General features: G+C 41.4%; 1 protein-coding gene and 1 long non-coding RNA gene across 6 annotated transcripts in view; one reads left to right on the top strand and one right to left on the bottom strand.

Moving 5' to 3' along the window:
- Positions 1 to 8,352, top strand: part of LOC106587297 (myosin light chain kinase 3) — a 33,220-nt gene extending 24,868 nt beyond the window's left edge. For both annotated transcript variants that reach the window (XM_014175553.3, XM_014175552.3), the window contains exons 7-13: positions 2,268 to 2,377; positions 2,592 to 2,733; positions 2,856 to 2,926; positions 3,180 to 3,308; positions 4,292 to 4,444; positions 7,577 to 7,712; positions 7,854 to 8,352. In XM_014175553.3, the coding sequence (XP_014031028.1) occupies positions 2,268 to 2,377; positions 2,592 to 2,733; positions 2,856 to 2,926; positions 3,180 to 3,308; positions 4,292 to 4,444; positions 7,577 to 7,712; positions 7,854 to 7,928 (816 nt within the window). In that variant the 3' untranslated portion in view covers positions 7,929 to 8,352. The remainder of the gene's footprint in view (positions 1 to 2,267; positions 2,378 to 2,591; positions 2,734 to 2,855; positions 2,927 to 3,179; positions 3,309 to 4,291; positions 4,445 to 7,576; positions 7,713 to 7,853) is intronic.
- LOC106587301 (uncharacterized) lies at positions 8,300 to 12,022 on the bottom strand. Of its 4 annotated transcripts, none has more exons than XR_001324407.3 (5): positions 11,256 to 12,022; positions 10,967 to 11,133; positions 10,704 to 10,794; positions 9,913 to 10,607; positions 8,300 to 9,762 (listed from the first exon to the last, which is right to left on the bottom strand). It is a non-coding gene; the product is annotated as an uncharacterized LOC106587301 (long non-coding RNA). The 4 variants fall into 4 exon arrangements; XR_006762265.2 differs by having other exon boundaries at positions 10,967 to 11,369; positions 11,548 to 12,022; XR_001324404.3 differs by having other exon boundaries at positions 10,967 to 12,022.
- Position 12,023: the final 1 nt, after the last annotated feature.

The raw sequence follows: 12,023 nt of genomic DNA, 5'->3' as shown, positions 1-12,023 counted from the left end.
ACCCGTTTAACATCCCATCCAAAAGATGGCACCCTACAAAGGGCAACATTTTTTTTTCAACCAGAGGAAAGACTGCCTTGTACTGGCCCTCCAACACCATCTGGTATCCCATCCAAGGAACGAACAGGACCGACCCTGCTTAGCTTCAGAGGCAAGCCAGCAGTGGGATGCAGGGTGGTATGCATTTGTACTTGCCTTTGACCAAAGCAAAAGTGTAAAATCGTTACAGCTATGAAGTTCAGAAGCAATGTTATTCAATTCAAAATGTTGGCTACAAATTTCAGCTCTGTATGGCAAGCGTGAATGTCTGACTGAAAACTTTTATGAGGCTGCTTTGAGCCACAGCTCATTCTAGCTACGTTAACAATCGAATCACATCATCATGTCATTGTTTTTACGAGACAGCGTGGTGGTATGGAGAATCCTCATGACCAAGTGAAGAATTTTGTAGTGTGTGACACCCTATATGTGCCAGATCGATTAGTGTGCGCAAGCAAGACAAATAACCGCAGGAAAGACGGTTGTTTAATGTGAGAGGTTCAGCGGCGTTTGGATTTTGAAAGTCGTGTAGTGTACTCCCGGCATAAGAAGCGGTAGATCTGTTCTATGTGCGCTATTTCTATGCTTCCCGTTCGTATGTTTCATTTTTGCGTCTTTTAATTTAGGCTCTAAACCAGCTTCAAACAGCTGAAAATACAATATTTTTGGTTATTGAAAAGATATTTCACAGCAGTTTAGATGGTACAATGATTGTACACTATGCATTGCTTGTTTTGTCACACAAACTGAAATTAGGAGAACTATTAAAATTTTAGCAACCAGGAAATGGCGGATTGATTTCTGCATATTGCACTTTTAAAGAGCACATATTTACATACAGCATGCACCTGTGTCTCTTCTCTTAACCAAAATCTACCACAGCTCCCGTCGAGATTCATTTCACATCCTTCGTCTTCAACATGTGACTCCTATTGCACCTGCTAATCACCACACTCTCTTTATGTGCACTGTTTTAATGATTTAACTTTGGCTTTTCTTCTGACCTTGCCTTTATTGACACATTGAATGAGTACAACCGGAAGCTGGTACAGAAAACTGGTATTGAATTTGTGATTAATAATGTATTTCTTAATCAATCAAAAACGTAGCTTTGGAAGTAGACTCCGAGACACTCAGCCATACACTGAGCAAAGTACGATGTTTCTTATATCCAATATGTGATGTACTCATTTTGTTCAGAGGTTTTGTTTGATCAGAATGGCAAATTGCTCTTATACATATCAGAAATATCCACTTTTCATTTGTTTCTTACTGGAATAATACCAGGGTTCAAGTATTTTTTGGGGTATTTCAATTACTATCAAATATATATTATTTATTGTAAAAGACAAGTATTTGAATATTGGAATGTATTTGTAAATATGCTTGGAAAGTATTGGCATGTATTTGAAAATAGTAAAATACACTGACTCAAATACACTCCCATGCATTTAACCCAGGTCGGTTAGGAATTTGAAATGATGTATTTGGAAAGAAGTATTTAAAAATACTTTTAAATAGTAGTCTATTTATAAGTTGTTGATTGGGGCCACATTATTAGATGACTGATAGGGGGCGCTGTGTTGAAGTCACCATGCTTCCATTCTAGCACTCCCCCACCATTGTAAAAAATATTTTGGAAGCTATAGAAATGCATTTATTAATGTCTACGTTCGTTTTGCCACATTTATTCTGTTACAGACGCCTTCATGTATACTTTAAAATTATAGTAAAAAAAAAGTAGATTACGAATGTCACTGTTCCCACTACAACAACAAAAATACTTAAATACATGTAATTTTGACCATGAACATTTAATTGAAATACTGTAGAATTCCATTCATTCTTATGGAGGACTGTGCCTACTGGGGAGTGCCAATGTGGCTGACCGGTGGCTTCAAAGCCTCTCACTGACCAATACATAGCATCAGCAATCCAGGGTATATATTCATCATTGATTTGAACCCAGGTCTGCATAATACATTGCTCAATGAATGTGTTTAAGGTATAGTGTCATATACATATAATTTATATGGGTATAAGCACCCTCCAGAGTGGTTAGATTTTTTTTCTTCTAAAATCATGAAATGTGATAGATTGTGATTTTCATTTTGCTGAGGTTGAGTGACTTCCTGCTCTCTCTTCTCTTATTTCCTTATTCTCTCTCTCTCTCTCTCTCTCTCTCTCTCTCTCTCTCGCTCTCTCCTTCCTCCCACCGGGTAACAAAGGATGAAGTGAAGAATGAAATAGGGGTGATGAACCAACTTAACCATGTGAACCTGATTCAGCTTTATGATGCCTTTGAGTCACGGACAAACCTTACGCTTATTATGGAGTAGTAAGTCATTTTTCTCGTTAAGTCAGTATTTAGAAATTGCAACTCTAATAGCACCCCCTATCTGCATTTTCATGTGGGTACGGCAAACACTGTTCCAGGCTATAAAGCATTGTTTTAGTGGAATTAACCTCTATGCCACTCAATTTCCTCTTTGCTTCTTGCACAGTAGAACAATATCACTTTTACGGCACTCACCAGCTCCCTGTCTTTGCAGTGTGGAAGGTGGTGAGTTGTTTGACCGGATCGTTGACGAGAACTACCAGCTGACAGAGCTGGATGCCATCGTGTTTATGAGACAGATCTGTGAGGGGGTACAGTACCTCCATCAGCAATACATCCTCCATTTAGACCTCAAGGTAAAAATCATATACCGTACATAGAATATATTGCAAGACTTGTTAGTTCGACATGGATTTTAATTAAATTACATATCACCCTTGTGTGAGGATTCTTACATTCTCTCCTTATTTCCTCTCAGCCAGAGAACATTCTTTGTGTCAACTCCACAGGGAACCAGATCAAGATAATAGACTTTGGTCTGGCCAGAAAGTAAGTTTCTGAATATTTTCTCCATTATGTGGCAAGAACTGTTTTAATCTACAAATCTCATCTATTGACATCACCCTTTTTCCATCATCCTCAATTGAGTAGCCAATGAGGTAGTCATGGTAACAGTCACCCAGTAGACAGGTTGGTAAAAAGTAGGCCATCTCTGTAACTCTGAGTCTCCACCCATGACACTCTGTTGTAAGACATGAGATATTTATGTTCCCATAGTTCAAATGTGCTTGTCTCCCCTCAGGTACAGACCCAGAGAGAAACTAAAGGTCAATTTTGGCACTCCAGAATTTCTGGCTCCTGAGGTGGTCAACTACGACTTTGTCTCATTCCCAACGGACATGTGGAGCGTAGGAGTCATTACTTATATGCTGTGAGTATTACCACACACACACACACACACAGAGAAACACCTCTGCTTGACAAAAACACTCACCACACACCTCTGCTAGGCAGCAGCATCAGTCATACCTTGTAACACAGTGGAGGCTGGTGGGAGGAGCTATAGGAGGATGGGCTCATTGTAATGGCTGGAATCCAATAAATGGAACAATATAAAACATGTGGAAACCACATGCTTGACTCCATTCCATTCCAGCCATTACAATGAGCCTGTCCTCCTATAGCTTCTCCCACCAGCCTCCTCTGGTGTAACATGAGGATCTGATCTGTTGTAAAGGGTCAACCAATGGTATCCTAGCCACTGGAAACATGCTTGCCATCCATCTATAAACGCATGTTTGTCTCTTGTCACTCACACTAGCACACTGTTCAGCTATTACTAAATTCATACCCACTGCTGCCCCCTCGCAATGTTGCCTGTCAGCCTCAACCATGGCCCTGAATGAACTGTGTGCATCCCAATGGTCTTCTGTCTTTTCACAGGACCCGGCAGATTCAATTAATGCTAATAACCGGACAGCTGTCCAAGGAGATTTAGGAGGGTTCGCTCAAAATAAGAAAGTGTGGCTGTCCCACTATGCCGCCAGCTTGCCTGAATACCTAGCACTACCCAGGGCTCCATGGTGCTAATTGAATTATTCTATTCTATTTAGAGTAAGCATCAGCATGTGAGTGTGTTTTGTTTCAATTTCTCTGGAACGTGGCACGTACATCTGCTCCTTCGTAACCATTGCCCACAGTCTTTGTGTTGAAGTGTGATATGGGTCTAAGATTCATATACTCAAACTTCGTATTTACATACCTGGCCCATACTTTTCATTCCATGCAACAGGGCACTGAGGCAGAGCTCTCTGTAGCATCATGACTTTGATGACTGCTTTGTCTTTCTAATGAGTGAATGTATAGGACTGTATGAAAATGTGACTAACCAAGAATATCTCCGTGTTTTATTAGTCTGAGTGGACTGTCTCCATTCCTGGGGGACAACGATGCAGAGACTATGAACAACATCCTTCACGCCAACTGGGATTTTGATTCAGAGGCATTTGAGAATGTCACAGAGGAAGCTAAGGACTTTGTTACCAGACTGCTGATTCCAACTAAATGGTATGTATACTACATCTTCCTTACAATTCATGTTCTATTCATCTAAACTCAGCAAAAAAAGAAACAACCTCTCATTGTCAACTGCGTTTATTTTCAGCAAACTTAACATGTGTAAATATTTGTATGAACATAACAAGATTCAACAACTGAGACATAAACTGAACAAGTTCCACAGACATGTGTACTAACAGAAATGGAATAATGTGTCCCTGAACAAAGGGGGGGGGGTTAAAGGTAACAGTCAGTATCTGGTGTGGCCACCAGCTGCATTAAGTACTGCAGTGCATCTCCTCATCATGGACTGCACCAGATTTGCCAGTTCTTGCTGTGATATGTTACCCCACTCTTCCTTGTGCCAACGCAACTGCAAGTTCCCGGACATTTCTGGGGGGAATGGCCTTAGCCCTCACCCTCTGATCCAACAGGTCCCAGGTGTGCTCAATGGGATTGAGATCCGGGCTCTTTGCTGGCCATGGCAGAACACTGACATTCCTGTCAGAACGAGCAGTATGGCTGGTGGCATTGTTATGCTGGAGGGTCATGTCAGGATGAGCCTGCAGGAAGGGTACCACATGAATGAGGAGGCTGTCTTCCCTGTAATGCACAGCGTTGAGATTGCCTGCAATGACAACAAGCTCAGTCCGATGATGCTGTGACACACCGCCCCAGACCATGACGGATCCTCCACCTCCACATCGATCCCGCTCCAGAGTGCAGGCCTCGGTGTAATGCTCATTCCTTCAACGATAAATGCAAATCTGACCATCACCCCTGGTGAGACAAAACCCTGACTCGTCAGTGAAGAGCACTTTTTGCCAGTCCTGTCTGGTCCAGCCGACGGTGGGTTTGTGCCCATAGGCGTCGTTTCCGGTGATGTCTGGTGAGGACCTGCCTTACAACAGGCCTACAAGCCCTCAGTCCAGCCTCTCTCAGCCTATTGCGGACAGTCTGAGCGCTGATGGAGGGATTGTGCGTTCCTGGTGTACCTCGGGCAGTTGTTGTTGCCGTCCTGTACCTGTCACGCAGGTGTGATGTTCGGATGTATCGATCCTGTGCAGGTGTTGTTACACGAGGTCTGCCGGTGCGAGGACAATCAGCTGTCCGTCCTGTAGTGCTGTCTCCCTGTAGTGCTGTCTTAGGCGTCTCACAGTACGGACATTGCAATTTATTGTCCTGGCCACATCTGCAATCCTTATGCCTCCTTGCAGCATGCCTAAGGCACGTTCACGCAGATGAGCAGGGACCCTGGGCATCTTTCTTTTGGTGTTTTTCAGAGTCAGTAGAAAGGCCTCTTTAGTGTCCTAAGTTTTCATAACTGTGACCTTAATTGCCTACCGTCTGTAAGCCGTTAGTGTCTTAATGACCGTTCCACAGGTGCATGTTCATTAATTGTTTATGGTTCCGTGAACAAGCATGGGAAACAGTGTTTAAACCCTTTACAATGAAGATCTGTGAAGTTATTTGGATTTTTATGAATTCTTTGAAGGACAGGGTCCTGAAAAAGGGACATTTCTTTTTTTGCTGAGTTTGTGTTTTTCCATTGGTAAAATAAAAAACATGTAAAGTATGTCTTGTTATTTTATAAATGTTTGAATTCTGGGATTATACATAAAAAATATATATGTTTAGAGAAAAGGGAGAGCTATTCCAAACCTATTTCTGAGTTGCTAGGTCAAGCCATGTGGTAACTAGCATTGGTCGGGTTGGTAGTCACTATCAACTCATTGTAACCATACTGTTCGGGGACATTGTCACTGCCAGTATACAATATATCCCAAGCTTTTTTGTGCTGTTGCTATAAAAACCTCCCTTCCCAGTAAACACAAACACCTTTGGCCAACATATCAAAATGTGTTGGGAATATGTAGGGTGGAGAGCGTTTGCAGATTGGGAAGACGTCACCGAGACATCAGAATAAAATGTTGATGCCTGGCCGATGTATAAATGATGTAGAACTATAGAATGTAGAATGTGAGACGTCTTGCAAATTAGAAAACAATGTCTGAACTGCATCTTCCCAATGCATCATGTATACATATGTTGGGCAGAGGAGTGGGAGTGTTGGCTCTTTTATTTCTCCCTCCCCAATTTCATGGTACTCAAATTGGTAGTTACAGTCTTGTCCCTTCGCTGCAACTCCTGTACAGACTCAGGAGAGGCGAAGGTTCAGTGAACAAGCATGGGAAACAGTGTTTAAACCCTTTACAATGAAGATCTATGAAGTTATTTGGATTTTTACGAATTATCTTTGAAGGACAGGGTCCTGAAAAAGGGACGTTTATTTTTTTGCTGAGTTTATATTGTTTTCCCTTCTTTGTCCTCCCTGCTCAATCATGGCCGTAGCACCATCTCATTTAGTAAAATGAAAAATCTATTGTTTATGTAAGGCATGAATATTCCAGCTGAATGCACCTCATTGCCACTGAATCACAATCGGACTGTTGATGGTTAATTTTGCCATTTGTCTAAATGGGTTATTTGAACATGTGCCATGAAATCCAAATGAGTTGAATAAACAGGATATAGAAGGTCAATAGAAAGTAGCACATTTGAGTCACATTTAAATGCAAACTACACTGCTAGGGCCTGAGTGAGTTGTGTGTGTGTGTGTGCTCCCACACTGGACTGTTCACTGAGTGGTCAGCTGGCAGGAAACAACGACAGCCCGGATGGCAGATGGCAACAGCCACCTTGTTGTTCTTTCTGTGCTGTGTCACCGTTAATGATCTGGTCATTCCTAATCGGGGCACTCAGTCGTGTGTTATTCACCCCAACACCCACTATCAGCCATGGGGAAGAGGATCATGGTGGGCTCATCATTAGCCTCCCTCTGTAGGCTACTTTTCTTCCCAGGGAATGGGTACATCTCTGCTGTTAGCAGAAGCTATTTCATGATAGGCTACCAGCATTAGATGAGGCATGGGTTACAGAGAATGTTTTCACCCCATAATGGCAGCGGCATTGAAAACACAGTTTATAAACAGAAAGGATTAATACAGTTTTGGAAGTTGTCAAGTTTCGGGAGTTGTATGTCATCGTGTAAAATTATAGTCAACCAATTCTCTTGATGAATGTCCATTTTGTCCGTAGACCTGTGTGTATTGATACTCCTATCCTGGGTCTGTATTGTAGCAGTCGACTCAGTGCAACTGGCTGCATGAAGCATGCCTGGCTGAACAATCTGGAGGATAAAGCCAAATTACACCAGGTGCGGCTCAAGTCCCAAGTCAAGCTCCAGCGCTACCTGGCCGCTCATAAACAGTGGAAGGTGAGGACTGAAGCCTGTTACACATGTTCCCATGCATCCCATCATAGGTCTACACATTGCATCTGTGTTACAGTGAATTGTCTGAATAATATTTTTTTTATAGGAAAGTGATCTAAATTCAGTTATTCTACTTCCTTGCAGAAACACTTCTATGTGGTTGCTGCAGCCAACAGGCTGAAGAGGTTTCGCCAGAATCATCCCATAAACACTGTATAGCAGTGAGAAGACTGTCAAAGACTGAGTAGTTGTACCTCCATGGCAGGCATTTCTGCCATTAATGCTAGTTGGACTGAGGCAACAGAACAGGACGTGATCTGCAACAGTGTCTGGCATTGGTATGCAAATTGCAATGATGGACAATGAAGTGTACTGTAGTATTCTAATCACTTTTTATACTGTACGGTGCACAACTTTGTGCGGTCTTCCTGTTAGTGATTACTAAACTACCCTGGGCTCACGGTGCGCTTCAAGCAGGTAGCCTACTACTTAGGTGTAATTGTTTATTTAATGACAACTCTTACCGACATATGTTTGAACTGCTTTGTTGAATGTACATCACGTTGAAATCACAACGACATTATTCACAAGGCTTTCATTTTTGGTTTATTTAATATGGTAAGTGAATTGTTACAATCACACAGATGACCTTGTCTTGTCAATCTTTCCTTCTATGAAGGCTTTGAATGGGCTACTTGCTTGCATGCTACACAACCTGACTGACAGTATGGTGTTCCCATATAGCATTATTTTGTGACAGTGTCCCCACCTCCACTTGAACTCACCAAATAACTCAATGACTATAAATGTTAATTTATTAAAATAAGTGAAGCCACAAATGGCCAGACTTATACTATTGTCAATAGTCTGGCACAGTGGAATCGCCATAACACCCATAAACACAAATGCTTCCAATGGTTTTTCCGCCATTCATTTTTCACATTGTGATTTTTTTATTTATTTAACTAGGCAAGTCAGTTATGAACAAATTCTTATTTACATTGACGGCCAAACCCTAACCCGGATGATGCTGGGCCAATTATGCACCGCCCTATGGGACTCCCAATCACGGACGGTTGTGATACAGCCTGAAATCAAACCAGGGTGTCTGTAGTGACACCTCTAGCACGGAGATGCAGCGCTTTAGACCGCTGTGCCACTTGAATGACAATTCTAATTAAATTGTGTGTTAGATGTAGGTGTGACGTTTTGATAGCTGTGTAATTCTCTCGGATGTGAGTCATCAATATATTCGCCACAATTTACTCATTCAAAATGCTAATAATTGATAAAAGTCACCTTGTTCGAGAGATGTGTGGTTATCAAAACTTAGGAAGTAGTTCTAAAATTCCAGATGGAAAAAATGAATGGTGACAAAAACTATAAGAACCATTTCTAACTCATACTGTGGTACTCACTGTGGTCTAAATAAAAAACGTTGCTAATGCCAACTGTTAAGACTGTCTGTCATCCACCATAAATTGTGAACGCCAAAACGCCACAGAATGTTAATCTTAAAACTGTACAAATCCAACACATTGACCAGCAACAGCACAGCTCAATTCTCTTAAAGTAAGTCTCATACACTGCCACTGAGGGGCAGAAATGTCAAAGTACTGTATGGAATACAAACATATCATGCTTGCTTACAAGGATAAGGCTTATAGCATAAAATAACCATGGTTGAAACAATAAACCATGATCAAAAAAATAAACACTAATAAAAACACCTTTCAGGAAACTTTCTCAAATCAGAAGCAAGCTCATATGTGCTTCATTACTAGACGTCTATCTGCTCATTAGAGTTCACATGCAAAGAAAACAAGAGCTCCAGCCTCACTACTCAGCACTGTAGACAGCATTTTCACTGATCACAAGCCCAAGGTTGTGAAAACATTTCCACTTTATGGCTGAGATGACTATCAAATTAACTTTTATGCATTGGCTTTAAGGGCATTTTCCAAGATTCTTCGCTTCCATTCTTCGTAATCTTGTGCAGCGCACTCCTCAGAGTCCTATTTCTGCTGCTTTTGAGACGTCGGCAGGTCTTCCTCTGAAAGGGAGGAGGAAAAGGCCTTGATAGACAGCACAAAATATTCCCTCTAACACTATTTTAACCCCACAATACAGCAAAGATTAAGAGTTACACTTTTCTAAAGACATAATCAGGAATTTGGTATGGTTATTATTTGGTCACACTTACCTTCCTCTTTTTGTTCTATACTTTCTATGAGGGTTTGTCTTTTCTGTGCCTTTTAACTGGATTCTTCAGTGGAGCGGCTTCTTCTATTGAGGAAAAAAATCAAGAGATAATTAAAGACCATACCTGAGAGAGAGAGGACCATACATGAACTCACTCTACCTACTGCCAGCAGAAACTGATTTCAGCCTCGACATTCTGAGATTGCTTGTAATAGGCATGTTGTATGCCGCGATCGAGACATCCCTGATTGGGAGACCAACTCACTGAAGTTTTCAGTCCTAAAATAGAACATCCATTCTCTCCCACCAGGCAGTAACCACGACAACAATGAGAGAGAAGAATGACCTAGATTCTCTTTTCACCCAGGAAAGTAAAAATCCACACCAGGGGCAAAAGTACAAATGGCCACTATGAAAAAGGCCACAATAATTCAAACCCCAGCTTTCTGAAGCGTATGTCACACAAAAAAGGTATTGTTAGTTAACAGAGCGTTAATGCTCGGAAGTAGATTTTTAAATCCAAAGGCCCTTCCTGGGCTTTCACCCATTTCCCACCATATGTTAGTCAAACCCCTTTATCATTTGACAGCAGATGTCCTGTCCCAGTTTCTGGAGCTGGGTGCACAGCCTGTCAAGATTCCCTTTTTAGCACCAGATGACGCTAACAGCTTCCTGTCCACTTTGATCTTCAAGCATCTGGAGAGATGTCCATGGGGATAGTGATTAGGTTTAATTAATAATCAGGTTGAATGGTTTATGGAGAAACAGTAACAGAAATACCATAACCCTCACTTGCATGCAGAGTTCAAAGCAGCTGTAGTGAAGAGTGGTTTTGACAGGTCCACATCTTTTTTGCTGAGCAGCAGGAAGGCTCACTTCATACCTGGAACACAAACATGGATTAATCTTATTAAATTAACATATTTGCATTGACAAATGTATGATATTTGGGACAGTGTCTTGTTCAGGAAAGAAGACTTGCTGAAAATAGTAGTTTACTAAATATTTGAAGAATAGTTGTGTTGGCCAGAGTAGGCTACTCTTCAAGTTCTCACCGTTCTAGTATTTGGGTGGCTACTTTGATTGCATCCATGCACCCAAACTGAACAGCAAGGTCTTCGAGTCCTAGGTGAGACTCGAGGCCAAGCGTGCATTCATTCTAAGGCCTTCAGAGTGCTTTGATACGGCTTCTTGTTCAACACGGATAATTTGACGTCATATTCTTGAAGAAATAACACACAGCCAGTTTTCATAGGGCACGTTACCTGAGCAACACCAGGGCATTTGGTTATTTGATTAACAGGTGAGATGCCTTGTCATCAAAACTAATATAAAAAAACGTACTTTGTCCAGGGGTAACTTAATTGATGTTGCTGCCAGTTCTAGGCAAATTACTGCTTTACTTGTACCCGTCCTGTACATTTAACCAGGGATAACCGCACGTACTCATCTGCTTGGCTGTTATGTAGATGCAGAGTTTAGGAAACTATATCAAGCGGGTTATCAAGCAGCTGGATAATAACAGTTGTTGGCAAGCAGGTTAACTAGCTACCTAAAATCAATGGTACATGTTGATTGAACTATGATCCTGTCTCAAGTATACTAGCTAGATAATATAATCGTTTTACAGACCCACCGTAAAACTCTTGCAGAGGTTATACCCATTTTAGATACAAGTTTAGTAAACATGTACTTTTCCATTACCGATAACTAACTAATGTTCGTGACTGCCAACGACAGAATAAAAAGTTAACTTCTCCAGTCGAATTATCACACAAAAACATGCCTTTCGCAGCAAAATTGGCAGACACCACCACCCCTACCAGCCATCGACGCCTGTTTGCGTACTTGTTGCTGAAAATAACAACAGCATATTTATTTACGAAAGGAATTCAGCGTCAAATGTTCTACTCATAATATATTTGCTTATATCACATTGTAGTAATTGGATCTCCGTTGTCTAAATATTTGCGCTAACACTACTACAGGCAGTAATTTAGCCAATGGGAGACGTATTCCCACACTTTGTTTTCGGCTCAGCCAATGCGTGCGATTCTGTGGAAAGGGAAGCGGGGTCTTCACTAGTTATTAAAGCCACAAAGTCATAAACCA

Source organism: Salmo salar, chromosome 26 (genome assembly GCF_965601325.2).
Source record: "Salmo salar chromosome 26, fSalSal1, whole genome shotgun sequence".
Lineage (NCBI taxonomy): Eukaryota > Metazoa > Chordata > Actinopteri > Salmoniformes > Salmonidae > Salmo > Salmo salar.
Note: the sequence above shows the minus strand (reverse complement) of the source record. Positions and strands in the feature narration are given on the sequence as shown.